Source organism: Moschus berezovskii, chromosome 28 (assembly GCF_049115385.1).
Source record: "Moschus berezovskii isolate FMDL1 chromosome 28, NW_MosBer_1.0, whole genome shotgun sequence".
Classification (NCBI taxonomy): Eukaryota; Metazoa; Chordata; class Mammalia; order Artiodactyla; family Moschidae; genus Moschus; species Moschus berezovskii.
In genome coordinates, this window is record NC_142487.1 from 17,965,798 (window position 1) to 17,993,508 (window position 27,711).

The window sequence follows — 27,711 nt, forward strand, 5'->3', positions numbered from 1 at the left end:
TGAAGTTAAGGCAGTATTTATTCAATTTCCCTGCAATCATATTATTTAAGGCATAAGTGACGGTTATTTGGCAAGAATACAATTCCCTTTAAAGCCTATGCTAGTTGGATTTCAGTTCAGAAATGCTGCATATTTGGTTCAAGTTTGAGAGAATTTATTCTGGCATGGGTTCCTGTTTACGATAAATGGGTCTTTGCTTCACCATCCCTTGCCCAAACCCAGTCACTCTCAGTGCAGAGCATGGCGGTTCTGCATCTGCTCTGAAGGTCACCTGTTTTACCTGTTTTAAAAACAGGTGGCCTGGTCAAGTCATGTGAGCATGGACCAGGGCAGGCTGCCTGCTCTCCTCAGGCTGTGTTCTCAATGATGACTGCAATTCCTTGGCCACCTCCAATGCAGGCTGATCCTACAGCATATTTTCCACCCCGACGCCTGAGAAAGAAAGCAGTGGCTGAAAACTACTTGAATAAAGAATGTAGGGAATTAGATTATCAATTAAATAGAATTTATAATGGTCACTTTTCAAAATTCATTCTCGTTCAGCTCATCAGCTCAATGTTTCCTCCAGTCCTCAATACTGGGGAAAGGAGGAGAAAGGATTTGGAAAGCTGAGTATTCTTATTTTAAAAAGTGTAGTAACACAGAAGATGGAGGCAGAAACAAACATAAAACAGGAGGTAACTGGGATGGGCTGGAAGTTGAAGAAGGGGGAGTAAATATTAATATTCAGCCTCCTTGATTTATCTGTTTTAGATTTTTATGGACCTTAGAGTAAGTATAATTATTGAAGTTTGCCTGTATGAAAGGTCAGATAGTTTAGAAACATTTCACGTCCTTTTCATAAAAATTAGGACTCCTTTAAAGTACCATCCACTCTAATTCTTCAGTCCTGATAGAATGACCTTGAGAAACATCCAGGGAATTATTTTTTGTGCATTCAATCACTCATTTCAACCCAATTATTAAGTGAAACAGGAGTCCTATTTACCCTAATGTCACAGGAAGTCAGAGTGATTTTCAAGCCTGGCTTATTTGGTTTTGTTTCCAATTTTCCTACTAACAGAACAAAATGGTCCAAAAGACACAGTACAGAAGGAGAAGCTTTTCTGTTAAAACTGCAAAGTATCAAAGTATCCCCACAGAAGGGTGGAACCCTGGAAACAGTGAAGGAAAGACTTAGACCCCAATTGTCAGTTTGCTTAGGTTTCTTGAACAACAGCATCTTGATCAGCACTTTGTTTTCTGAAATAATTGTGTCTTAACTCCTGTAACTGGCACTAGAATGCAAGTGCCCTGAGATGCAGGGTCTCATTATGGACTCCTTGCTGTGCACCCACACCAGAGTTGGGGCCACATGAACACTGGGCCCTCAGTGAACACGTGCCAAGTGGCTATGCTGCACATGTGGGGAAGAGCAAGTGTCACAAGAGTAGAGGCACCAACAAATCAACTGAGTCATCAGTAAGGTCTGTGGAAAAGGGTGCTCAGATCACTGGGAGAAAAGCAGGGCAAGGCTATGAGGAAGAATGGGAAAATGTTGGATTGTTCTGGGGAAACCTAAATTCATGCATTTACACAAAAGACAGCAAATCTGAAAAGCAACAATTTCTAGCACATACCTTAATTCATGAACCAGGTGTGCAGTAATTCTAGACCCAGATCCTGCTAATGGGTGACCCAAAGCAATGGCCCCTCCATTCACATTGGTCTTACTTGGGTCAAGATTCAAACTCTTTTCAACTGCCAAGTACTGAGGAGCAAAAGCTTCATTCACCTTTAAAACAATCAAAACACTTAATAAAAATCCTTATTCACAAACTTATTTTTAACTGAGAATTGTCCAGTCATACTGATGGCTAACTTTCCTGTTTTTTTCCCTACTTAAATTACCTTGCAAGGTTATTTTATCTTCAATCACTCTTCATAAAGATAACAGGTTTGAAAATGGGTGTATTTACTAAGAGATACTTTAAGTGTTAACGCATCCCTCAGAGCAGAGGTCCCCAACCTTTTTGGCACCAGGGATCAGTTTCATGGACTGGAGGTGGGGGTGGGGATGGTTTTGGGATAATTCAAGTGCACTGCCATTTACTGTGCACTTTACTTCTAGTATTATTATCAGCTCCACTGCAGATCATTCAACATTAGATCCTGGAGGCTGGGGACCTCTGCCTTAAAGGAATCCTCAGTGATACCATACATGGATCCTAGACTAGAAGCAATGGGATACTATAGAAAACCCACAGGTTCTAGAGCCAGATGGATAGTTCAAATCTTGTCTGTATGCATGTTCTTTAAATTCTCTTGACACTCAACTTTAGTGAGTTCACTGGTAAAATGTGACTGTTGTATCATCTTAAGAGTTATTGTTAGCATTAAATGAAATCATGGGTATTAAGTGTTTAGTGTATTATCTGACACAAGCAAATATTCAATAAACAGTTGCTCTTATTATTACTACTAACCCATACTACTAGCCATACTTCCAAGAAGACACTGACAGACAATAAAGAATAAACCTTCAGAGCCAGACACCTGAGAGGAATAGTTACCATGTTGAAACATGGCCAGAACTAAAAAGTATCATATTGTTGTATTACACTTAACAAGGCTGGCTAGGAGCATTACCTTATTTCATGTTTACAGAATTATATTTTCATATGACCTTAGCAGGGAATTTTATAGAGAAGGATACTGATTTTTAAAAAGGCAGCTTTTCCAAGGCTGGGATAAAAAGCCACCCTGTGTTCTTTCCTACTATATTTTGTGCTCTCCTGAGATGGTGCTTTACTTGTCCTTAGATCCAACATTTATTTTTCCATTTTAAATAGTCACGAGGTACTGAGAGACCTAGAGTACGTTGTGAAACTAGGCTTTTGAAACCAGGAAAAACTAACTCATGATCATTAAAAGTCTCAAAGACAATCACACCAGGGTATGGAGAGGTATGTCCTTGAGTGTTTCAGTTCAGTTCAGTCGCTCAGTCGTGTCCGACTCTTTGCGACCCCATGAACCACAGCACACCAGGCCTCCCTGTCCATCACCAACTCCTGGAGTTCACTCAAACTCATGTCCACAGAGTCGGTGATGCCATCCAGCCATCTCATTCTCTGTCGTCCCCGTCTCCTCCTACCCCCAATCCCTCCTAGCATCAGACTCTTTTCCAGTAAGTCAACTCGCTGCATGAGGTGGCCAAAGTATTGGAGTTTCAGCTTTAGCATCAGTCCTTCCAATGAACACCCAGGATTGATCTCCTTTAGAATGGACTGGTTGGATCTCCTTGCAGTCCAAGGGACTCTCAAGAGTCTTCTCCAGCGCCACAGTTCAAAAGCATCAATTCTTTGGCGCTCAGCTTTCTTCACAGTCCAACTCTCACATCCATACATGACCACGGGAAAAACCACAGCCTTGACTAGACGGACCTTGGTTGGCAAAGTAATGTCTCTGCTTTTTAATATGCTATATCTAGGCTGGTCATAACTTTCCTTCCAAGGAGTAAGCGTCTTTTAATTTCCTGGCTGCAGTCAGCATCTGCAGTGATTTTGGAGCCCAAAAAAATAAAGTCTGACACTGTTTCCCCATCTATTTCCCATGAAGTGATGGAACCAGATGCCATGATCTTTGTTTTCTGAATGTTGAGCTTCAAGCCAACCTTTTCACTCTCCTCTTTCACATCTATAAATGCTGATGAACATCTCTAGAGAGATGAATATTTTCAAGGTTGAAGTGTGAAATCTGACATCAGAAATTCAGTAGTACTTATTTGCTAATACAAATATGGTAATTAAGCAGCTTAATTACCTAAAATGTTCAAATACTTCCCAAATGCCAAATGTATATAATCCATCTTTAAGCATGTTCTTAATCCTTTCTTTTAATTGTACTAAACATTTAAGATGATTTTGTTCTAACATTAAAGAAATCACTCTCCCAATAAATCTAAGTTTCCAATGCCAAAAATTATGATAGATGCATTCCAAATCAACCCACAACTGTGGTGTAAAAGCCAAACCTAAGTTTTGGGGTTGGGGGTAGCTATTAACTCGGCAGAAGTGTAAAAAACTTAGATTTGGGATTATTGTTTTTCTATTGGGTCAATTTTTTTACCTGTATTTTTTCACTTTAATCCATAAAATAAAGTTAAATTTATTTATTTCTCACCCACCTTAACTAACATTCAATTCAGTTCAATAAGCATATTAATGTCTAAAATGTATTAACAGCAGAATCTTACAAGGTTATAAAAAGTACCCAAGAATTATACTTCAGTAGAGGAAGAAAGGCTCTTTGAATTATTTAAATGTAAAGCATTTTAATAAGGTAGGGCCTGATTATATGTCAACACAAGCATACAATGAAAGTAATACTTGTTTAGATTCACATCATTTGGAAAGTTTAAAGGTACTAAAACAAAAAGACCTATAAAAATCAAACTAAAGCCATCTATGCTATAGAAGTTGATGGCTTATTCCATTTTGTGAAAAATGTAGAACACTTACTTCTACCAAATCCATATCCTTAAGACTCAGCCCTGTTTTCTTCAGTGCTCCACTGATAGCAGGGACAGGACCTATATAAGTACAAAAACCAATTTCATCTTGTAAATATCAAATTTCTCCTTTTTTACTAAACAAGTAAGTAAGGAGGAAATAATGTGACAGTAACTAAAACTCTTGCTACCCTGACAGCACACAATATTAAATGATATGACAGTAAGAAACAGAAAATGGGACAAGGATGAAAAGCCATTTATGCAAATTGTAGATGAGGGACTTAACATGAAAAATTCTACCATAAATGACTTTAAGAGTTCAAACAGCCAAAGGAGTGAGGTTTTGTATAGACCGTTTGTTAAAATGTATCTTATTTTTTTTAACTTTAGTTTTTAAAAAAATTTTTGGCCGCTCAGGGCAACTGGCACAGGGATCTCAATTCCCTAAAGAGGGATCAAAACCAGGCCACAGCAGTGAAAGCACCAAGTCCTAACTACTGGACTGCCAGGGAATTCCCATGTATAGATGGTTCTTAATACCAAATGCCAAGGCAAACTGAGTACTCTCCTGGAATACAAATCATACATTCCCAGTAGAGAAGTGACTGTGGCTATGCTCTGAATTTTCAGGCCCATTTTGGATAAAAGGCGAGAAATAGCACTGGTATCGCCACATGGGCACAGCAAGATAAAAAGTACCAGGCACTTCAGGGAAAAGATAGCTAAAGCAAGGCGATGTTTGTAACTCCAACAGGAGGCAGAGATTCTAAATAAAACATAACTCTCACTGAAGAAATGCAAATCCACCTTAAAAAACTTTGAAAATAAACTCTAAGTCCCAGATTTCTGATGATCACTAATGACAGTTCAATTCTGTTGTTTAGTCGTTAAGTTGCGTCTGACTCTTTGCAACCCCATGGACTGCAGCACACCAGGCTTCTCCGTCTTTCATTATTTCCTGGAGTTTGCTCAAATTCATGTCCATTAAGTCAGTGATACTATCTAACCATCTCATCTTCTGCTGCTCCCTTCTCTTTCTGCCCTCAATCTTTCCCAGCATCAGGGTCTTTTCCACTGAGTCAGCTCTTCACATCAGGTGGCCAAAGTATTGGAGCTTATTTTTAATATTGTTCATAATTTTAAGTAAATTGATATTTCTTTCCAAAATATAAAAAATCTGGCCAGGGATGATTATCTACTTCTCTATCTTCCCTTTGAGAATAAAACTTCATGCCATAAACATCTAAAAAGAAAAATATGTTGTGTTTTGTTGAATTCAAGTAGTCAAACATTTTATAACAAGTTTCACAAACATATGTAAGGTAAAATGGGAAATCAGTCTTCACAAGAAAAGCATAACACAATCTAAATATAATAATTTGGTCACCTAGTTAAAAAGTTTCTTGGACAATTATTTGTTGATGGGTAGGGCTACCAACTGGAGAAGGCAATGGCAACCCACTCCAGTAATCTTGCCTGGAAAATCCCATGGACGGGGGAGCCTGGTAGGCTGCAGTCCATGAGGTCACTAAGAGTCGGACACGATTGAGTGACTGCACTTTCACTTTTCACTATCATGAACTGGAGAAGGAAATGCCAACCCACTCCAGTATTCTTGCCTGGAGAATCCCAGGGACGGGAGTCTGGTGGGCTGCCGTCTATGGGGTCGCACAGAGTCGGACACGACTGAGTGACTTAGCAGCAGCAGCAGCAGCAGCAAGTATATAGGAAAATCTTTTGGCTCATCAAAAATCTCAGTCTATAACCTAAGGCAGGCTTTTTCTTGGGGTATGAAGGTATAGGTGGGATAGATCAAAGCCAATTTTATTTTTGTGAGGCACATAATTGGCTCCTTGTCTCCCCAGAGAATGATGTAGGAACTATTAAAATTCAGCATTATCTACAGTTTCTAGGAGTGTATACAGCAAAAAAAGTTTTTGGTTTTCCTTCTAATTCATATTTCTGGAGCCAAGACTATACTTATTTGTAGGGAGTTCTAAATTTTCTCCTGCTAGTATTTTGCCAATTGAGATTCATTGTTTAGAATTCTTCATTTTCCTATTAAGTCATAGATAGGCCAGGTGCATTGTTTCTCTGACTTCCTGAGGCAACAGAGGGAAAAGAGCACTGGGACGAGAGACTTGGATTCACATCCCCATTTCATCACTTACTGCTTTTGAACTTTACAAGACCATCCCCGCAAGCCTCAGTTTTTCTGTTCACAAAGAAATCTCACTCACTAGGGTTGTGGGAAGATTAAATGAGCTACATGTAAAATCATGTGTAAAACACCCAGTGGGGTCTGTATCTTCTCTACTTCATCCCACGATCTCTCCCATCTCCCATTTTTGTCTGTCTTGTCATTACCTTGTAATGCTTCTCTGTTGTTTACTCTGTGTCAATTTTATACACCTTAAGTGGACAATCGGAGAAGGCAATGGCAAGCCACTCCAGTACTCTTGCCTAGAAAATCCCATGGACGGAGGAGCCTAGTAGGCTGCAGTCCGTGGGATCGTTAACGGTCGGACACGACTGAGCGACTTCACTTTCACTTTTCACTTTCACACATTGGAGAAGGAAATGGCAACCCACTCCAGTGTTCTTGCCTAGAGAATCCCAGGGACGGAGGAGCCTGGTGGGCTTCCGTCTAAGGGGTCACACAGAGTCGGACACGACTGAAGTGACTCAGCAGCAGCAGCAGCAGCAAGTGGACAATACGACATGATTGCTGCCCACAAGGAGTTGACATGGTCTTGCCTTCCCATTGTGCCAGGCATAGCTTTTCATAAAGATGGGTTGTTTAAATGACTGATGACCAATTTCCTTTTCTCCAAAAGTGACCTTGATGTGGCTACTATTTCAGGAATCTGAATGCCAAAGAAGATTTATCTCCAGAAACATAACAGAACCAATTTGTATCACTATAAACTTACCAATACCCATGATAGTGGGATCACATCCAGACACAAAATACCCCACAATTCTTGCCAGTGGTGTGAAGTTATGTTTTTTAACAGCATCTTCACTAGCTATGATAACAGCTCCAGCACCATCCGAAATCCCCTTGGAAGCAAACACATATGATTAACTAGAGGATAAAGGAATACAGTTAATCAAGCTTTGAGCTAATGGAGTGCTATTAGGATTATGGCAACATATAGGACGCAGCCCCATAATCTGGAACACAACAAGCAGCACTAGTGATAAACTGCTGTATTAAAGAGACTGTCTCAGGCACAGAATACAACCTCGCTAAGCGAAACAGGAAAGAATGGGAAGGAGAAGCTTGTATCCAGATGTGGGTAGATTTAAGAAGAAATCTGATGAGGTGCACACATGAGGAAGAAACAGTAAAATAATAAACTAGGGAGACTTCACTGTACAGCACATGGAACTCGGCTCGGTGTTATGTGGCAACCTGGATGGGAGGGGAGTTTGGGGGAGAATGGACACATGTACATGTATGGCTGAGTCCCTTTGCTGTCCACCTGAAACTACCTCAACATTGTTTGCTAGTTGGCTATAGCCCAGTACAAAATAAAAAGTTAAAAAAAAAAAACAGGTAGATTTCCTTCTAACAATCTGAAAAGACTAAGAAATTGGCCCCTAATTTATTTTGGAGTATGAAAACCCAAACTAACAGAATATGAACACTACTAGCTTAGGCTAAGTAACTGAAGATCAGCATGAAAGGCATCTAAAAGATGTTGCCTGACCAGTTTGCAGTGAACACATCAACAAGGGTTCAAGGAAGGCCCAGGTGCTACCTACCGACGCATTCCCTGCAGTAACAGTTCCTTCTTTCTTGAACACTGGAGGAAGTTTATTCAACTGCTCCATGGTTGTTTGGGGCCGAGGATGTTCATCTACTTGCATTGTCTGTTTTCCTTTCCTTGTCTTCACCTCAACTGGTGCCATCTCATTATTAAAGTAGCCAGCATCATTAGCTAAAATAGTAGAAAGACTATGCATAAGAATGGGGGAAAAAAAAGAATATAAACTAGAAAATGAAATAAAATATATCCTTCAATTTAATTTCTGTTCTGTCCTTTCCTCTCAGTCTACTTTAATATAAGCTTTTATTACTTATATAACTTACCTTGTCTATTGGAGGATTTAATATACTGTCACCCACGCAGATACATTCTGTAATATTACAATTTTGACATTTTTTTACTACCATATTTTTTATAAGGTACCGCTAGATTATTAGTGTTTGTCTGCTACCTACAGATGTAATGGCATCAAATGGATTTAATGCCCTTTTTTGACTTCTCTGGGTGAGACATGAAATAGTTTAAAAAGTTACCAAGTTGTATTAATACTGATAGTCTACAGGAATGTATTGTACACTTAAAATTTTACTAACAGGATAGATCTCATGTTAACTGTTTTTAGCACAATAAGAACAATGGTTACCAAGTTATCTATGTCACCAAGTCATCTATCACTGAAATTTAATGACAGGCAATGTGAAGAAATTATATGCGCTATTACTGACACAGTTCTAAGTAAAACAGCTTAACTACTTCCAACCCCATTGACTGGAGTGGATGATAGTTAATCAAAAGCTTCAGAAATAAAGTCAGGAATGCGTGCACGCTCAGTCACTCAGTTGTGTCTGACTCTTTGCAACCCCATGAACTGCAGCCCTCCAGGCTCCTCTATCCATGGCTTTTCCAGGCAAGAATACTAGAGCGGGTTGCCATCTCCTCCTCCAGGGGACCTTCCCAACCCAGGGTCTGAACTCATGTCTCCTGCACTGGCAGGTGACTCTTTACCACTGAGTTACCTGGGAAGCCCAAGTTAGAAATAATGCCACTTTAAAGGTGATGCCACTTCATAACAGGCTAACACTCCCTTTGTTTTTCACAACAATTCTGTTAAAGAAAAAGGGAAGGCAAATATTTTTACCTCTATTATTAGCACAGTGAATAAATGCTTGGTGAATAAATGACTGAAGTCAGAAAATCTGTCCATGGCAAAACTAGAAACAGACTAACTCTTGACCTTTAGACCAATACCCTTTCACTTAAATGTGTAACTAAAAACACGATGACTTGCATCAGCTCCATTCCACTTATCTCTCTGAAATACTAAAGTGAACTTTATCCTCACCATTTCACTTATTTAATACCCCCTTAATAAGAGTGTCTGCTCATTGATAAGTTTACTTTTCAAACCTCTTTTCAGAGGACTAACAAATTTCTTCAACTCACCACACTGATAAAAGAACAGGTGTCATTTTGCCCATTTTGGACTGGCTCACCAGCAGTGTGCAGGTTACAAGGGCACCACAGCTGGGGCCTTGGGCTAGTTCTGGGTCTCTGAGGCAGATGCAATGATTCTCAATTAGGAATGAGAGAGGGAAGTTATAAAAGGATTCCCAATGAGTCTTTCCCAAACATACCATCCCCTTCTTGTGAGTATGAGATGCCTCCGGGGGGCCACATCCTCTGCCCCAGGGAGCTAGCACCTCCAACGGAGTGTATCATAGCCCTCAGAGTCTTCTACTGACCCGTTTGGGGCAAAATTCAAGTGTCCAGATAGGACCAATTATCCACACTACTTTTTAAGTAGCATTCACATACTTCAAAGGAGAAACTTCCAGTTAATTTGTAATCATTAACAGAATATTCAATATTTAACCATTAAAAACAAAGAAATAATTTTAAAAAGTGTGAGTTTCAAAAAATATCATTTTAAATAATATTATAGTATGGCCTTTATAATCTAAAAGGATAAAAACCTTTCTTAGTTTTCTTTCTAAAGATAACTGTAATAACCACTTTCACTGACCAGCTTTCCACCTCTGCTGTGACTGCAGGGCGTATCTGTCACAATCTTCTCTGCTTATTTGATGTTTTACAGCAAGATTTTCTGCAGTAATTGCCATCGGCATTTGGATATGCGAATCTGTTAATCCTGTCCACAGAGTGTCTTCCAGCTATTAAAAGACATTGATAAAGTCATTTGTAAAGTGTCTCTTTTGAAAGTAATATGCTAACATTTCTTTAAATAATCAACAGTTCCAACAAAAAAGGTAAAAGTAAAATGAGATTTTCTGATGAGCATTTACTATTACTATGATTTATATTTGGTTCTGAGACATTTTCTAAAAAAACTCTTAGAGGAAAACATAGGCAAAACACTCTCTGACATAAATCACAGCAGGATCCTCTATGACCCACCTCCCAGAGTAATGCAAATAAAAGCAAAAATAAACAAATGGGACCTAATTAAACTTAAAAGCTTTTGCACAACGAAGGAAACTATAAGCAAGGTGAAAAGACAGCCTTCAGAATGGGAGAAAATAATAGCAAATGAAGCAACTGATAAAGGATTAATCTCAAAAATATACATGAAGCTCCTGCAGCTCAATCCCAGAAAAATAAATGACCCAATCAAAAAATGGGCCAAAGAACTTTGGACATTTCTCCAAAGAAGATATACAGATGGCTAACAAGCACATGAAAAGATGCTCAACATTACTCATAATCAGAGAAATGCAAATCAAAACCACAATGAGGTACCATCTCACGCCAGTCAGAATGGCTGCTATCAAAAAGTCTCCAGGTAACAAATGCTGGAGAGGGTGCGGAGAAAAAGGAGCCCTCTTACACTGTTGGTGGGAATGCAAACTAGTACAGCCACTATGGAGAACAGTGTGGAGATTCCTTAAAAAACTGGAAATAGAACTGCCATACGACCCAGCAATCCCACTCCTGGGCATACACACCAAGGAAACCAGAATTGAAAGAGACATGTGTACCCCAATGTTCACTGCAGCACTGTTTACAATAGCCAGGACATGGAAGCAACCTGGATGTCCATTGGCAGATGAATGGATAAGAAAGCTGTGGTACAGATATACAATAGAATATTACTAAGCCATTAAAAAGAATGCATTTGAATCAGTTCTAATGAGGTGGATGAAACTGGAGCCTATTATACAGAGTGAAGTAGGTCAGAAAGAAAAACACCAATACGGTATACTAACACATATAAATGGAATTTAGAAAGATGGTAACGATGACCCTATATGCAAGACAGCAAAAGAAACACGGATATAAAGAACAGTCTTTTGGACTCTGTGGGAGAAGGCGAGGGTGGGATGATTTGAGAGGGTAGCATTGAAACGTGTATATTATCATATATGAAGCGGATCGCCGGTCCAGGTTTGATGCATGAGACAGGGTGCTCAGGGCTGGTGCACTGCATGACCCTGGGGGATGGATGGGGAGGGATGTGGGAGGGGGATTCTGGATGGGGAACACATGTGAATAACACATGTTATTCATGTGTTATTCTGAATGGGGAACACTTGGGAACATGCTTGTGGCTGATTCATGTTGATGTTGGCAAAAACCACTACAATATTGTAAAGTAATTAGCCTCCAATTAAAATAAACAAATTAAAAAATAAATAAAATAAAAAATAAAAACACCATAATAAAATGTACACATTCTCTGCTCTAAACACAGGGCTCTAAGAAGGACCAACAGGGCTAAATGTGCAGGGTAAGAATGTAGAAAGTCATCCTACAATCAAAACTTAAACCCTCAAGGTTCCATTTCATAAGAAACTTCAGTTCTCATGCAACATTTCCCTGTAGCCACCTCTGTAAGGCAGTTACGAATGCCCTCAGAAAGAGTACAGCTGTGCTCCTTTTTCCGTCCCACACCTCCAGTGGTAGGAATAGCAGGTTCTACCAGTTACTGTGAGGCTAAAAAAGCCCGGGATAGGCTGGTTTTTGTTATCTAATTAGCTAGTCTCTGATAAATGGGCCCCACCTGTTTCTTCTAGATTGCCTTGTTACCCTTTTGAGTTGCGGACCTGTCTTTCCAAAGGTTTTCTCAAATGTGTTAGGAATATTAAATATCATCTCATATTGCCTAAGTCTTATCCATTTCAACTTTCAAAAAGGCCAGGTGAGAAACAGGGCGGACAGGATAATCAATGATTAAGCTGGAAAGCTGAGAACACACAATGTCATTGGCCCTTTGATGAGAAAAGGACAGCACACAATCCATCTCACAATGCCACTCAGGTGGTTCGGAAAGGACTGCTGTTTATCTGAGTGACTTGGGACACTATAACCTATTTAAAGAGAATGTTTTCCATGGTAAAGAAGAAATCAATTCGATGGAGATTGCTCCAGAAATAAAATTTCCATTACTTATGGCAAAGATTTAATTATTTGGCTTGCCAGTTGTTCAGTAGAGAGATTAATTCAACCTTTACCCATCGGTTTAATCCAGCACTTCCCTTCCTTCATCTTCCCAGGTGTTAATTAGTTTGCTGAGATAAAGTATAATTTTATGTGAGTTAAAATGTCAAAATTAACAACTGTGAAATAGTTTACAGATTTCAAATAATTCATATCTTGCCAACTCCCTGTTAACAGAATTGGTTTAAGTTTTTTTCTCTGCCCCAAAATGGTGTTATTAAAATGACAATAGCATGAGAAATAATTCTTAAAAATTTTAATGGTTCTGACCTTGAGCTCTGATCCAAGCTTCGTTCCAAAACGAATATTTCTGACACAGTAGGGCGCTTGGCTCATGCTTTCAGTCCCTCCACACAGGACAACTTCAGAGTCTCTAGAACAAATTTCCTATTTAAAAACAAACACCACCACCAAAATCCTTTTATTGTGACAGAAATATGTATTAAGCAGCAAAGCAATAGTAAAGCTAGTAAGTACCCTTGCTTACAGTAAAACTTTCACATTACAGTGTCTCAAAGTGAAATAAAAGTAATTTCAAAGCGAATGCTAAAATATTCATTCCCAAAATACAAAGAGGAAAAAAACTAGCAGACTTTTCAATCATTTATGCAGAAGTAACAAATCCTACCTACATTTTGACAAGGAATGGTAATTCCTAACTCAATACACATCTTGAAAACTAGCAGAGATATTAATATCTAGTATAAATGTACAGATTGCAAGCAGATAAAAGAATAAGCCCTTAAAAAGGCAAAAGTAAAATTTATCCTATTAATCAATGAACCTGAAGTAGACCAGATTTATAAAAACTATGTTAACCTAGGGTAGTCATAAAGAGGAATCTGTTAACTCCAATTTTTTCCACTATTTGCATTTCTCAGAAAAACAGCAAATAACAACCCTCCAAGAGTCCAATGTTTAAAATGATTGCTAGGAAAATCAGGGTGGCTAACTAAGATATACTGTAACAGAAATAAATAAACATGAAAGTAACTTGTTCGTTACAATATGTTTTATCTTTCATTTTATTTTGTAATAAAATATGAAGACTTTGAAAACATGAAGATGTTGACAAATTAAATTTTACTGTATCCCTTTTCCCTATGTTCAAGGGAGGAAATCTATTTGCCCAACTATCCCTTGAAGAGATCATACTAGTTTGTCCCTTGACCAACAGTATTATTCAGTACCTTTATAATAAAATACATTTCTTATCATCCTCTAAATTCTCCGACTCCCTCCCTTACCTTATAGTCTTTATTCACAGTTTTGAACTGCCTTACCTGGAACTCTTGCAGACCTGGCATCAGATTCTGCCTCGACAACCTAGTAAACTCAATGCCTTTAATAATCAATTTCCTTGCCTATAAAATGGGAATAACAGTTCTTGCCTCATAGGACTGTTGTGAAGATTAAGTGAGATACTGGATGTAAATCTATGTCTGGCACATAGGAAACACTCAATAAAAATGAGTCATGACTAGCTTTTTTAAAACTGTGATAAAATACACATAACGTAAAACTTACCATTCTAATCAATTCTGTGCAAGTCATTAAGCACGTTCACAATGTTATGCAACCAATCACCACTATTTCCAGAAGTCTTACAGCTTCCAAACTGAAACCCTGTACCCATTAAACACTAACTCCCCATCTTCTCCTCCCCACCAGCCCCAGCAATCCCTATTGCACTTGCTGACTCTATGAACCTGACTATTCTAGGGACCTCATGTAAGTGGACTCACACAGTATTTGTCCTTTAGTGACTGACTTATTCCATTTAGCATAGTGTTTCCAGGGTTCATCACTAGATTTTATGAAATTATTTTCTTGCATATTCATAGTGTACGTATCAAAAAAATGATTTTCTATGAATATTTTTCCAAGAACAATCAAATACTGACCTCTCTTCATAAATACTATAAAATTAAAAACCTAGGGTTACACTGAAGTGAGGCATTTCCTCTATTAATATTTTCAGAGAATTAAATAAAATGCTGCTCTTACCTGACACCCACTCACAATGGACTGGAAACCAGAGCCACAGAGCCTGTTAACAGTGATAGCTGGGATCTCTTTTGGGATTCCCACACGCAAACCAACATGTCTTGCCAAGTATATAGCATCTGAAGAACTCTGGAACAGAACGAAAAGAAAAAGAATTGCCACTATAAATCTAGGAAATCAAGAAGAAGGATAAAATATACTAAAATGTCCACAATCTTTAAAAAATTAAAAACAATATGGCTCTAAGGTATGACATAATACATACAGATATAACATTTTATACAGTAAGTGTAAATGATTTGAATACAAGCTGTAATTTGGTTGACTGGTTTTTAAACAAACTAAGTATGAGAAATTCTTATATTAAATCTTCAGGAGAATACAGAATTTTATAACAATCAGAGCTGTTTAAAAATAGAATAGGCTATCTCAAAGGAGTATGTTCTTTATCAAAGGATGCATCTGAGACTGTGGTTTGCAACCTTGGCTGCACACTGAAATAACCAGGGAATATTTATTAACATAGAAACACACATAAAACAAGGTTAGTTTTTTATTAGTTAACAAACATATTGTGGCTGGAGGCTCACAGGAACTGTCATTTCACTGGGAACGGTTGTTCAACAGTTGCTAATTCAGCATCACTTCAGTTCAGTTCAGTCGCTCAGTCATGTCCAACTCTTTGTGACCCCATAAATCAGAGCACGCCAGGCCTCCCTGTCCATCACCAACTCCCGGAGTTCACTCAAACTCACGTCCATCGAGTCGGTGATGCCATCCAGCCATCTCATTCTCTGCCGTCCCCTTCTCCTCCCATTCCCAATCCCTCCCAGCATCAGAGTCTTTTCCAGTGAGTCAACTCTTCGCATGAGGTGGCCAAAGTATTGCAGTTTCAGTTTTAGCATCAGTCCTTCCAATGAACACCCAGGATTGATCTCCTTTAGAATGGACTGGTTGGATCTCCTTGAAGTCCAAGGGACTCTCAAGAGTCTTCTCCAGCACCACAGTTTAAAAGCATCAATTCTTCGGCGATCAGCTTTCTTCACAGTACAACTCTCACATCCATACATGACCACGGGAAAAACCATAGCCTTGACTAGACAGACCTTGGTTGGCAAAATAATGTCTCTGCTTTTTAATATGCTATCTAGGTTGGTCATAACTTTCCTTCCAAGGAGTAAGCGTCTTTTAATTTCATGGCTGCAATCAGCATCCGCAGTGATTTTCGAGCCCCCCAAAATAAACTCTGACACTGTTTCCACTGTTTCCCCATCTATTTCCCATGAAGTGATGGGACCAGATGCCATGATCTTAGTTTTCTGAATGTTGAGCTTTAAGCCAACTTTTTCACTCTTCTCTTTCACTTTCATCAAGAGGTTTTTGAGTTCCTTTTCACTTTCTGCCATAAGGGTGGTGTCATCTGCATATCTGAGGTTATTGATATTTCTCCCAGCAATCTTGATTCCAGCTCGTGCTTCTTCCAGCCCAGCGTTCCTCACACTCAGCATACTCTAATTCACCATACTCAGCAACTGTACAAAATGTAACTAGTGTGAATATTGAGAACAGACTACCATGAACAGCTGTGTGCCAATAAATTAGATGCACACATATTAAGTCACTTCAGTCGTGTCTGACTCTTTGCGACTCTATGGACTGTAGCCTGCCAGGCTCCTGTGTTAATGGGGATTCTCCACACAAGAATACTGGAGTGGACTGCCATGCCCTCCTCCAGGGGATCTTCCCAACCCAGGGATCAAACCCATGTCTCTTAAGTCTTCTGCACTGGCAAGCAAGTATTTTAACACTAGTGCCACCTAGGAAGCCCAATAAATTAAATAACTTAGGTGAAAAGAAAAAATGCCCTGAAAGAACTAAACTACAAAAACCAAGTCAAGGAAAAATGGACAATCAGAACAGACATATAACAAGTGAGTTCAGTTCAGTTCAGTCGCTCAGCTGTGTATGACTCTTTGTGACCCCATGGACTGCAGCATGCCAGGCCTCCCTGTCTATCACCAACTCCTGGAGTTTACTCAAACTCACGTCCATTGAGTCTGTGATGCCATCCAACCATGTCATCCTCTGTCATCCCCTTTCTCCTTCTATCTTCAATCTTTCCCAGCATCAGGGTCTTTTCAAATGAGTCAGTTCTTCACATCAGGTGGCCAATGTATTGGAGTTTCAGCTTCAACATCAGTCCTTTCAATGAATATTCAGGACTGATTTCCTTTAGGATGGACTGGTTGGATCTCCTAGCAGTCCAAGGGACTCTCAAGAGTCTTCTCCAACACCATAGTTCAAAAGTGTCAATTCTTTGGTGCTCAGCTTTCGTTATAGTCCAACTCTCACATCCACACATGACTACTGGAAAAATTATAGTCTTGACTAAATGGACCTTTATTGCCAAAGTAATGTCTCTGCTTTTTAATAAGCTGTCTAGGTTGGTCATAACTTTTCTTCCAAGGAGCAAGCGTCTTTTAATTTCGTGGCTGCAATCACCATCTGTAGTGATTTTGGAGCACAAGAAAATAAAGTCTGTCACTGTTTCCACTGTTTCCCCATCTATTTGCCATGAAGTGATGGGACCAGATGCCACAATCTTAGTTTTCTGAATGTTGAGTTTTAAGCCATCTTTTTCACTCTCCTCTTTCACCAAGAGTTCTTTAGTTCTTCTTTGCTTTCGGCCATAAGTGTGGTGTCATTCTGCATATCTGAGGTTATTGATATTTTTCCCGGCAATCTTGATTTCAACTTGTGCTTCATCCAGTCCAGCATTTCTCATGATATACTCTGCATAGAAGTTAAATAAGCAGGGTGACAATATACAGCCTTGATGTACTCCTTTCCCGATTTGGAACCAGTCTGTTGTTCCATGTCCAGTTCTAACTGTTGCTTCTTTACCTGCATACAAATTTCTCAGGAGGCAGGTCAGGTGGTCTGGTATTCCCATCTCTTTCAGAATTTTCCACACTTTATTGTGATCCACACAGTCAAAGGCTTTGGCATAGTCAATAAAGCAGAAATAGATGTTTTTCTGGAACTCTCTTGCTTTTTCGATGATCCAATGGATTTTGGCAATTTGATCACTGGTTTCTCTGCCTTTTCTAAATCCAGCTTGAACATCTGAAAGTTCATGGTTCACGTACTGTTGAAGCCTGGCTTGGAGAATTTTGAGCATATTTTGCTAGCATGTGGGCTTCCCTTGTGGCTCAGCTGGTAAAGAATCCACCTGCAATGCAGGAGACCTGGATTTGATCCCTGGGTTGGGAAGATCCTCTGGAGAAGGGAAAGGCTACCCATTCTAGTATTCTGGCCTGGAAAATTCCATGGACTGTATAGTCTATGGGGTCGCAAAGAATCGGACATGACTGAGTGACTTTCACTTTCACTTGCTAACGTGTGAGATGAGTACAATTGTGCAGTAGTTTGAGCATTCTTTGGCATTGCCTTTCTTTGGGACTGGAATGAAAACTAACCTTTTCTAGTCCTGTGGTCACTGCTAAGTTTTCCAAATTTGCTGGCCTATTGAGTGTAGCACTTTCTTTTGCTGGCACATTGAGTGCAGCATCATCTTTTAGGATTTGAAATAGCTTAACTGGAATTCCATCACCTCCACTAGCTTTGTTCATAGCGAGGCTTCCTAAGGCCCACTTGACTTCACAGTCCAGGATGTCTGGCTCTAGGTGAGTGATCACACCATTGTGATTATCTGGGTCACGAAGATCTTTTTTGTATAGTTCTTCTGTGTATTCTTGCCACCTCTTCTTCATATCTTCTGCTTCTGTTAGGTCCATATAATTTCTGTCCTTTATTGTGCCCATCTTAGCATGAAATGTTGTTCCCTTGGTATCTCTAATTTTCTTGAGGAGATCTCTAGTCTTTCCCATTCTATTGTTTTCCTCTATTTCTTTGCATTGATCACTGAGGAAGGCTGTCTTATTTCTCCTTGCTATTCTTTGGAACTCTCCATTCAAATGGGTATATCTTTCCTTTTCTCCTTTGCCTTTAGCTTCTCTTCTTTTCATAGCTGTTTGCAAGGCCTCCTCAGACAACCATTTTGCCTTTTTGCATTTCTTTTTCTTGGGGTGAAGACTGAATTAATTAGTACAAAACACTACTCACAAAAACAGTCAGACGGGCTTCACTACTGAATTCTACCAAACATTTAAAGAAGATACCAATAATTCATGAACTGTTCCTAAAGAAAAGAAAAGGATCACTTCCCAACTCAGCATGAAGCCAGAATTATACTGATAAAAAAATCAGACAAAGACCTCACAAAAACTACTGATTAATATCTTTTATGAATATGGATATAAAAATCTTCAACAAAATACTAGCAAACAGAAGTCAGCAATTTAGAAAAAGAATTATACACTATGACCAGTGCAAGGGTCATCAGAAATGTAAGGTTGTTTCGACACCTGAAAGTCAGTTAATGTATCACATTGTATCAACAGAACAAAACCCAAAAATCATATGATTATCTCAGTTGACATAGAAAAAGCAACTGACAAAAATCTAACAACTTTTCATGATAAAAACACTCAACAACCTAGGAACGGTAAAAGAATTTCCTCAACCTGATAAAGGAAATCTGCAAAAACCCACATAACACCATACTTAACACTGAAAGACCAGAGGCTTTCCCCCACAGTATCAGGAACAAGACAGCAACATCCATTTTTTGTCACTTTTATTCAACATCAGAGGTTCTAGACAGAGTAATGAGGCAAGAAAAATAAATATAAAAGTAAAAGAAATACAGATTGGAAAGGGAGAAGCAAAATTGTCTCTGCTCTCAGATGACATGATGTTATATATAAAAAATCCTAAGTAATCAACTAGAAAACCATTAGAACTAATAAATGAGTTCTGCAAGGTTTCAGGATATAAGATTAATATATAAAAATCAACTATGTCTTTTTCCTTAAAATCAACTCCATTTCTATACACTTACTATGAACAATCTGAAAAATAAGAAAACAGTTTCATTCACAATTTATGTAAAAGAATAAAATACTTATGAATAAATTTAATAAAAGAAGTGCAAAATTTATATTCTGAAAACTGTAAGACACTGTTGAAAAAAATTAAAGAGGATTTATACATAAAACATGCCATGTTCACAGATCAGAAAACTTACTAATACTGTTGAGATGGCAATACTCCGCCAACTGACCTACAGATTCAGAACAATCCTATCAGAATCATAGCTGACTTCTTTGTAGAAATGGATAAACAGATTCTAAAATTCATATTTTAGAATTGCAGGAGACCCAGAATAGCCAAAACAACTTTGAAAAGAAAAACTGAGTAGGAGACTCACATTTCTTGATTTCTAAACTTACTATGAAGCAATGATAATCAAGATAACCAAGACAGAGTTGAACTGACATATAAAGGATAGACATACAGATAAGTGCAATAGAATGAGGAGTCAAAAAATAAAATCATGTGTCTATGGTCAGCTGATTTTCAATAACAGTGCCAAGATCGTCTAATGGGAGAAAGAAGAGTCTTTTCAAATGGTGCTAGAACTGGATAGTCATATGCAAAAGAATGAATTTGAACCTATACCTCAAAACATATATAAATATTAAATAAAAATAAACCAAAGACCTAAATGTATGAGCTAAAACTTAGAAGAAAACACAGGAATAAATCTTCACGACCTTAGATTTGGAAATAGATTCTTAGATAATGACACCAAAAGCCTGAGCAATAACAACCAAAATTGGGCTTCATCAAATTTCAAAATTTTCATACTCTAAAGGATATAATTAAGAAATGAAAAGATAATCAAGTATAGAAAAATATTTGCAGATCATGTTATCTGTTAAGGGACTTGTATCTAGGATATAAAAACAATACTTATGAATCAATAATGAAAAGACAAATACCTTAATTAAAAAGTGGGAAAAGGATATTAATTAGACATTCTCCAAGAATCCGCCTGCAATGCAGGAGACCCCAGTTCGGTTCCCAGGTCGGGAAGATCCACTGGAGAAGGGATAGGTTACCCACTCCGGTATTCTTGGGCTTCCCTTGTGGCTCAGCTGGTAAAGAATCCGCCTGTAATGTGGGAGACCTGGGTTTGATCCCTGGGTTGCGAAGATACCCTGGAGAAGGGAATATAGCTACCCTCTCCAGTACTCTGGCCTGGAGAATTCCAGGGACTGTACAGTACATGGGGTCGCAAAGAGTCAGACACCACTGAGTGACTTTCACTTTCAAGAAGATATAGCAATGGAAACAAGCTCATGAAATTATGCTCAATATCATCAATCATCAGGGAAAGGCAAATTAAAACCACAATGAGATACTACTTCACATTCACTAGCATGGCTACAGTAATTAAAAAAAAGACACACAATAACAAGTGTTGACAAGAATGTGGAGAAAGTAGAACCTTCACACCCTGTAGACGGGAATGTAAAATGTTTAGCTGCTTTGGAAAGCAATCTGAAAGCTTTTGAAACAACTAAATGTAGAGCTAACATATAACCTAGCATTTACACGCATAGGCATACACCCAAGGGAAATGAAAACCTGTGTCTGCACAGAAACTTGTACATGATGTTCAAAGCAGTATTATTCACAGGGGACAAGAAACACCTTATAAGCCAGAAGAACAGTGACTGGGGCTCTAGTACTGTCAGTGGCAGGGCTTCCCAGGTGGCTAGCAGTAAAGAACCCACCTGCCAATGCAGAAGATGTTAAGATGCAGGTTCAATCCCTGGGTTGGGAAGATCCCCTGGAGGAGGGCATGGCAACCTGCTCCAGTATTCTTGACTGGAGAATCCCACGGACAGAGGAGCCTGGTGGGCTACACAGTCCACAGGGCTGCAGTCAGACACGACTGAAGGGACTTAGCATGTACACACTGGTGGTGGCAAAGCACTAAATGTAGAGCCTCCATCCCACCAATGAGGTGTGGGAAGAGTAAGAGCGTTCCTATATCTTGACCACACTTTGAAGGCATATTCAGCTTTCAATTGCTGCAAATGAATGATCTATTTTGTACACCATATATAGCAAGGTAGAAGGTAAAAGAGCTTCTCATTACCCACAACAAACACTGACCAAGCTTCTACTGTGTATAAGAAATTATAGAAGATGTATAGAATTGCTTGGGCTTGCTATTCTCCCTAGGTGGCACACAGAGAGAACCAATTTACTTCAAGTAAGTCAAGGAAATTAATCTGTTATTTAAGAAGCAATGAAATGTATCCCAAGTCCCAGACAGATATGTAGTTTCCAAACACATGCTCCTTTGAATTTTGTATGCCACTGCTTCGGGGGTGAGGAATTGCTTAAATTACGAATACCTTTAACTATTATTAACTAGTATACCACTGTGACATGTTAAAGGAATTATTTTTAGAAACTGATAAAAGAAAACAATAGGAGTGAATACTTCCCTTCTGCCCTACTAACCTGCATGACATTGCCTACGACGACACTGTCAACAGTTTCAGGTGAGACTTTGCCAGCAGACAAGGCAGCCCTGGCAGCAAACTCAGCCATGTCAGTAGGCGTGAAGTCTTTCAGAAGACCTCCATAAGATCCAAAGGGGGTCCGCTTAGCAGCAACGATGAACACACCTATGGCAAGGAGAATTTATAAGCTAATTGCAGATTAATGAGTATCCCTAACCCGCTTTAAATAATTCTCTGTGAACTTTACTATAAAGCACAATTTTCAATTAAGTGACTGAAAATCTCTGTTGCATAATACATAGCATGGGTCATACACACACAAGAAGTCCTAAGGGTTATCATTTTGATCAGTACCTGCATGCTGGCACGAAGAACTGCTCAGCAGGCAAGGATGCAAATCCATGTTGGCTGGACAACGTTTTCATAAACTGATTATTTGCTGATGATTTGTTTAAAATGGAAACGCTTCTATTTGCTGAAATACATTGCTTAGTCATAGAATCAAAGACTTCCAACTAAAGGTGCCTAAGGCCAACCACTCACACTATGAAGGTCCTCCAGACTATTTCTGACAAAAGGTCCTCACTAACTTGTGCTAAAGGCATGCTCTATCGTGTGCTTGCAGTGTTACCATGCACGGGCAACAAAAACTAATGATTTTTTTCTCACACTGAGCTGGCTTGGCTTACCAAATCTTCCATCCACCAATCCCAGTTCTATACAAATGCATCCCAAACTCAGTTTATATAGTTTCTAGAATATATGCTGCTTTGAATTTGTATTATATATGTCACTGCTTCTAGAGTCAGAGGATGACTCAGATTATAAACTTCAAATAACTTGAACAATTATCTGTTACTCTCAGAATAAAATGGGCAAAATAGATACCCTTTACCACGGGTAGCCCCTCCAGTACCTGATGTCAGCTAACATGTAAAATTCCCCAGATCTAAATTCTCTTTTCTTAAGTATGTAAAAAGGATCCTTTCAACAATTCTTTAATTCCGTTTTCTTCTAAAGTCATTCTAGTTCACTAATATCCTATTATATGTGTGTCAGAGTATAACAAAGTTTCCTATATCTGACCTAACCACAAAGGATACAGAGGAATTATCTATACATCTATTAATGCAAAGACTACAAATCTGCAGTATCACTATTGGTTCAATTGGTGTCCCTGTACAGACAAATACAAACTGTCCTTTCTCAAGGCACTCTAGTGCCACCAAAGGAAAAAAAGTCATGTTTAACAAATCTACAAGGACTAGGATGTGAGTGGCACCCACTAGAGTAGCAAAATGCAAAAATGCAAAGCCTGCATACTAGGGAACAACATCAGTTAACAGCTGCTTCATCACATTAACAGTTATTAGGCACTAGACATCTTGTCACTCGTCATATAATATCTAATCTTCCCAAACAACTCTGCAGGTAAATATTATAGTCAACATATAGGGGGTACCTACTGTATGACAGACTTAAGGCTTTATGCTTTGCATACACTAAATTCTCTCAAAGACAATCTGAGCACACATTTCCACATCTTGCCAAGCAACTATGAGATTTTTTAACAATGGATTTGTGCCCAGATACACAATTCTCCTTTATGTCAGGGATCTCTTTTGATAGAACAAACTAAACCTATCCTAAAAAAAAATTCCAACTTTTTCTTTGATTTCTACTTTGAGAAATTTACAGTCTAAAAAATGTTAGGAGCAATATCAGTTCAGTTCAGTCGCTCAGTCATGTCCGACTCTGCGCGATCCCATGAATCACAGCACGCCAGGCCTCCCTGTCCATCACCAACTCCCAGAGTTCACTCAAACTCATGTCCACAGAGTCGGTGATGCCATCCAGCCATCTCATTCTCTGTCATCCCCTTCTCCTCCCACCCCCAACCTTTCCCAGCATCAGAGTCTTTTCCAGTGAGTCAACTCGTCGCATGAGGTGGCCAAAGTATTGCAGTTTCAGCTTTAGCATCAGTCCTTCCAACGAACACCCAGGAGTGATCTCCTTTAGAATGGACTGGTTGGATCTCCTTGCAGTACACCCAGGATTGATCTCCTTTAGAATGGACAGGTTGGATCTCCTTGCAGTACAAGGGACTCTCAAGAGTCTTCTCCAACACCACATACATAACTATAATTTAGAACAGATCCGATCAGTTCTTTAAAGATAAAATATCTGTAAATATTCAGATATTTACAAAAGGCCATAAATATTAGTTTAAAGTGAAAGTGTCACTCAGTCATGTCTTTGTGACCCCATGGACTGCAGCTCATCAGGCTCCTCTGTCCATGGAACTCTTCAGGCAAGAGTGTTTGCCATTTCCTTCTCCAGGGGATCTTCCAGACCCAGGGATTGAACCTATTCATGAGTTTCTTTCTTGTACTTCATAATCTAAGAAAGCATTTTCATGTGAGAAGTTCTAATGGTGAAGTATGAGAAACCTACAAAAGAGTGTGTGTGTGAAAAAGAAAATAAAAGCAAGAATTTCCCTCTTCCTTATATCACGTCCGTTTCCTTGGTGTTCCCAGATTGTAAAGTTAGTAGGAGTAAGGCTAACACTGAACTAATACAATGATTTTGAATGGGGAAAATAATATTAAGCATTTTTAAAAATTATTTAAAAACATAATCCGGTATGTGCAGGTATAAAGACTAGACAATCTAAACGATTTTTTTTCCTGTTTCATAAACTGGATACCATGGCAATAATTATTAATATCTGATCTGATGTCAATTTTGTGTGGATGTTAAAAGGTCTAAAACCTAACAACCATTAACCAAACTAACATCTTAAGTATTTTAAAAGACTCTGGAAATTCAGGGGCTAAAGATTTCCACTGAAAGGCAGTGAAACGACATTAATCCAGGGCATAATGAGTCAGAAATGCCAAGAAAGGGCCTGGCAAGGTGGCAAATGTGACCGTAGAGGAAAAAATAACACTAGAAAATAAAGAGGAATTCTGCCTTCTTTTCTATTACATTGTTAGGAAAATTTAATCGCAACAACTGCTGACAGCAATCAAAGCTAGCAAGGACAACTGCTGCTTCTGTATCCACTTCAGTTGCAGGATTAATTTGGCGGCCCACCAACATGCTTTGCAAGGTTGCACAAACACTCCCAGCAAAGCTAAGGAACAGTAAAAGAATTACTATTTGTTGAGGGCAACCTTCCAACCAAGTCCTCGGATGGGTGCTAATAAAAAACCGGGGTACTGGTTCTACTTGAAGATAGAAATCTGATTAAATTAATGACAATCTTTACCAAAGTCAATTTTGCTCCCATTCAGATGTGTCCTTTTCCTGACAAGAATCAGTCAAACTTTTTCTCTTACCCAATAGTCCTGCAAGCACTTAGTCTGTTTCTTGGGAGATGAGTGCATCTGTAATGTACTCTGGTGGTGGTGGCGGTTTGGTCACTAAATTGTGTCCAGCTCTTGCAATCCCATGGACTGCAGACCACCAGACTCTTTGGTCCATGGGATTTCCCAGGCAAGAATACCAGAGTGGGATGCCATTTCCTTCTCCAGGGGATCTTCCTGACCCAGGGATTGAACTCACACCTCCTGCACTGCAGGTGGTTTCTTTACTGTCAAACCAGGAGGGAAGCCCTCTAACTAACCGATAACAACCAAAACACTAATTACCATTATAGATAAGCCAGTCCACCTTTCTGGACATCCGTGAGCTCAACTATAAGACAAGGAAATGGATAAAGGTATGATCACTAACTTTAACACCACAGAGATGGTGTCCCAAAGTTATAAACTTCACACTTCCTCCATGCAGGGTGATGCACATTCTTTCCTAACAAAGTTTCCATCAAATTTTCAAAGGGGTCTGTATTAAAACAAAGTGGTAAGAATCACTGATAAAACAGTAAACAGAGAAATCAATAAAACTGTAATTTCCTTTTAAGGAAGATAGCTCGTGACAATGCAGCTGTTAAATAATTTGGGTCTCCTGAATATGCCATCTAAAAAAAAATAAAATAAGTATGCTACTGTATGAAATTCGGAGTTGGAAAGAGCACTGACAAATCCTTTTGTCTCAGAATATCTATCTTCCACTGGAACTGTTCACATGACATTTTGGCTTGTCTGAGCTCCAGATCCCCCTAACCAACTGTCTACCTGGTATCTGCACTTGAGCACCTCAACATTCTCTTCCAAGTCTATCCCTTCCCCGTTTTCCCCACTCCCTACGGAGTATCATGAGCTCAGTTCTTCAAACCAGAAACCTGGTCATTCTTGGCATTTCCTTCTCATAGACCTGCCACTCCAACAGATCACCAACTTGTGTCAAATCCACCTCCAAATCTATCTCAAACCATCCCTCCCCCTTTTCCCCAATCCACTGCCCTCCACTCGAATCAAAACCATCATTTGACGTTGCCTAGATCTCTGCCCTAAAACTCTTAACTGGTCTTAAAAATGTCCTCCTTGCTTCACAGGCAGATTCACAGTCCTGAGGAAATGGGGACAGACTAGAAACCAGACCGCATTATTCTTTTAGGTTCAGTTCAGTTCAGTTCAGTCGCTCAGTGAGGCTGCTTTCTTTGCAATCCAGAATCAAACCCATCACCTTTACAGAGCCCTTGGGGCCACGGACAACCAGAACTTTGCTTCGTAGATCCTGCCAAGTGTTTTCTTTCCCAAGGCCTTGATATATGAGTCTCATCTGAAGGTTCTTTAAAGGACACATAAAGACAAGCTGTCATAGACTTGAAAATTCCACTGACTGTGACCATTTGCTATGAAGAGAATTTATATACTTGAAAAAGAAAGTTACGGCAGAATTTATGTACTCGGTGAGGGCACTTTTCCGGGGTCAGAAAGAAGAGAAGGGAAAGGGCTTAAGGTAGGTTCTCCAACAGACGCCAGCAAGCATTTGGGGAGGGTGGTGTGCACGTCATTCGGGCAGAGGTTCCCCAACGACGCCAAGAGAATCTTCACTCCTCCCAAGCCTTGCCCACCCCGTGACCAGGTCCGAGGCCGCCGGCTCGTCTGACAGGCAGCCTCCGCCCCAGGTCGCCTCGCGCTTAGGGGGCCCCGCCCCGGTCTCGCCAACAGCTGACCTGGAACCCGGAGGGTCACACTACCGCGCGGAGAAGCAGGTCAGGAGCAACCGTGGTGGGCAATGCCTGTCGCCTCGCACGTATGGTTTCTCCTAAACTCAAACACTGCTTCCGGAATGGCCTTTGCTTTTTAAATCAAATCCCCTGTTACCGCCACGGAGACCCCGACGTCCCTCCCCCGCCGGGGCCGCGGCGCTCACCTCGGAGCAGGGCCATGGCGGCGGGCTGCAGCGCTCGGGTCCTCAGCGGCGGCGCGCGCTCGCGCCCGCCACGCACGGCTTTAAGCGCTCGGGGCGGTGCTTTCAGCGAGGCTACGCCCCTGCCCTTTCCCCTACTCCCGAGGGCCTGTCCGAGCGCGCCCCTCTGGGCTGCGCGTCGCCCCTCGTGGCGCCACAGCCGTGGGAATCAATGGTGCCAAAACCCTCGCGGGGAGACAGGCCTCCCCACAGGAAA

The 27,711-nt window shown here is 39.8% G+C and overlaps 1 protein-coding gene across 1 annotated transcript; it reads right to left on the reverse strand.

Annotated features, from left to right (window-relative positions):
* On the reverse strand, positions 1 to 27,607 carry ACAA2 (acetyl-CoA acyltransferase 2). Its single transcript, XM_055417347.2, has 10 exons — positions 27,459 to 27,607; positions 22,174 to 22,340; positions 14,731 to 14,859; positions 12,994 to 13,110; positions 10,292 to 10,439; positions 8,264 to 8,439; positions 7,426 to 7,555; positions 4,500 to 4,570; positions 1,620 to 1,774; positions 1 to 432 (listed from the first exon to the last, which is right to left on the reverse strand). Exons 1-10 carry the CDS (start codon positions 27,472 to 27,474, stop codon positions 348 to 350), a joined length of 1,194 nt encoding a protein of 397 aa, XP_055273322.2. The 5' UTR covers positions 27,475 to 27,607; the 3' UTR covers positions 1 to 347.
* Positions 27,608 to 27,711: the final 104 nt, after the last annotated feature.

Coding starts and splice junctions, on each gene's coding strand:
- ACAA2 (XM_055417347.2), bottom strand. Junction 14,860..22,173: donor TCGTAGGCAATGTCATGCAG/GTTAGTAGGGCA, acceptor GTTCTGTTCCAG/AGTTCTTCAGATGCTATATA. Junction 8,440..10,291: donor ACAGCAGAGGTGGAAAGCTG/GTCAGTGAAAGT, acceptor CTACTATTTTAG/CTAATGATGCTGGCTACTTT.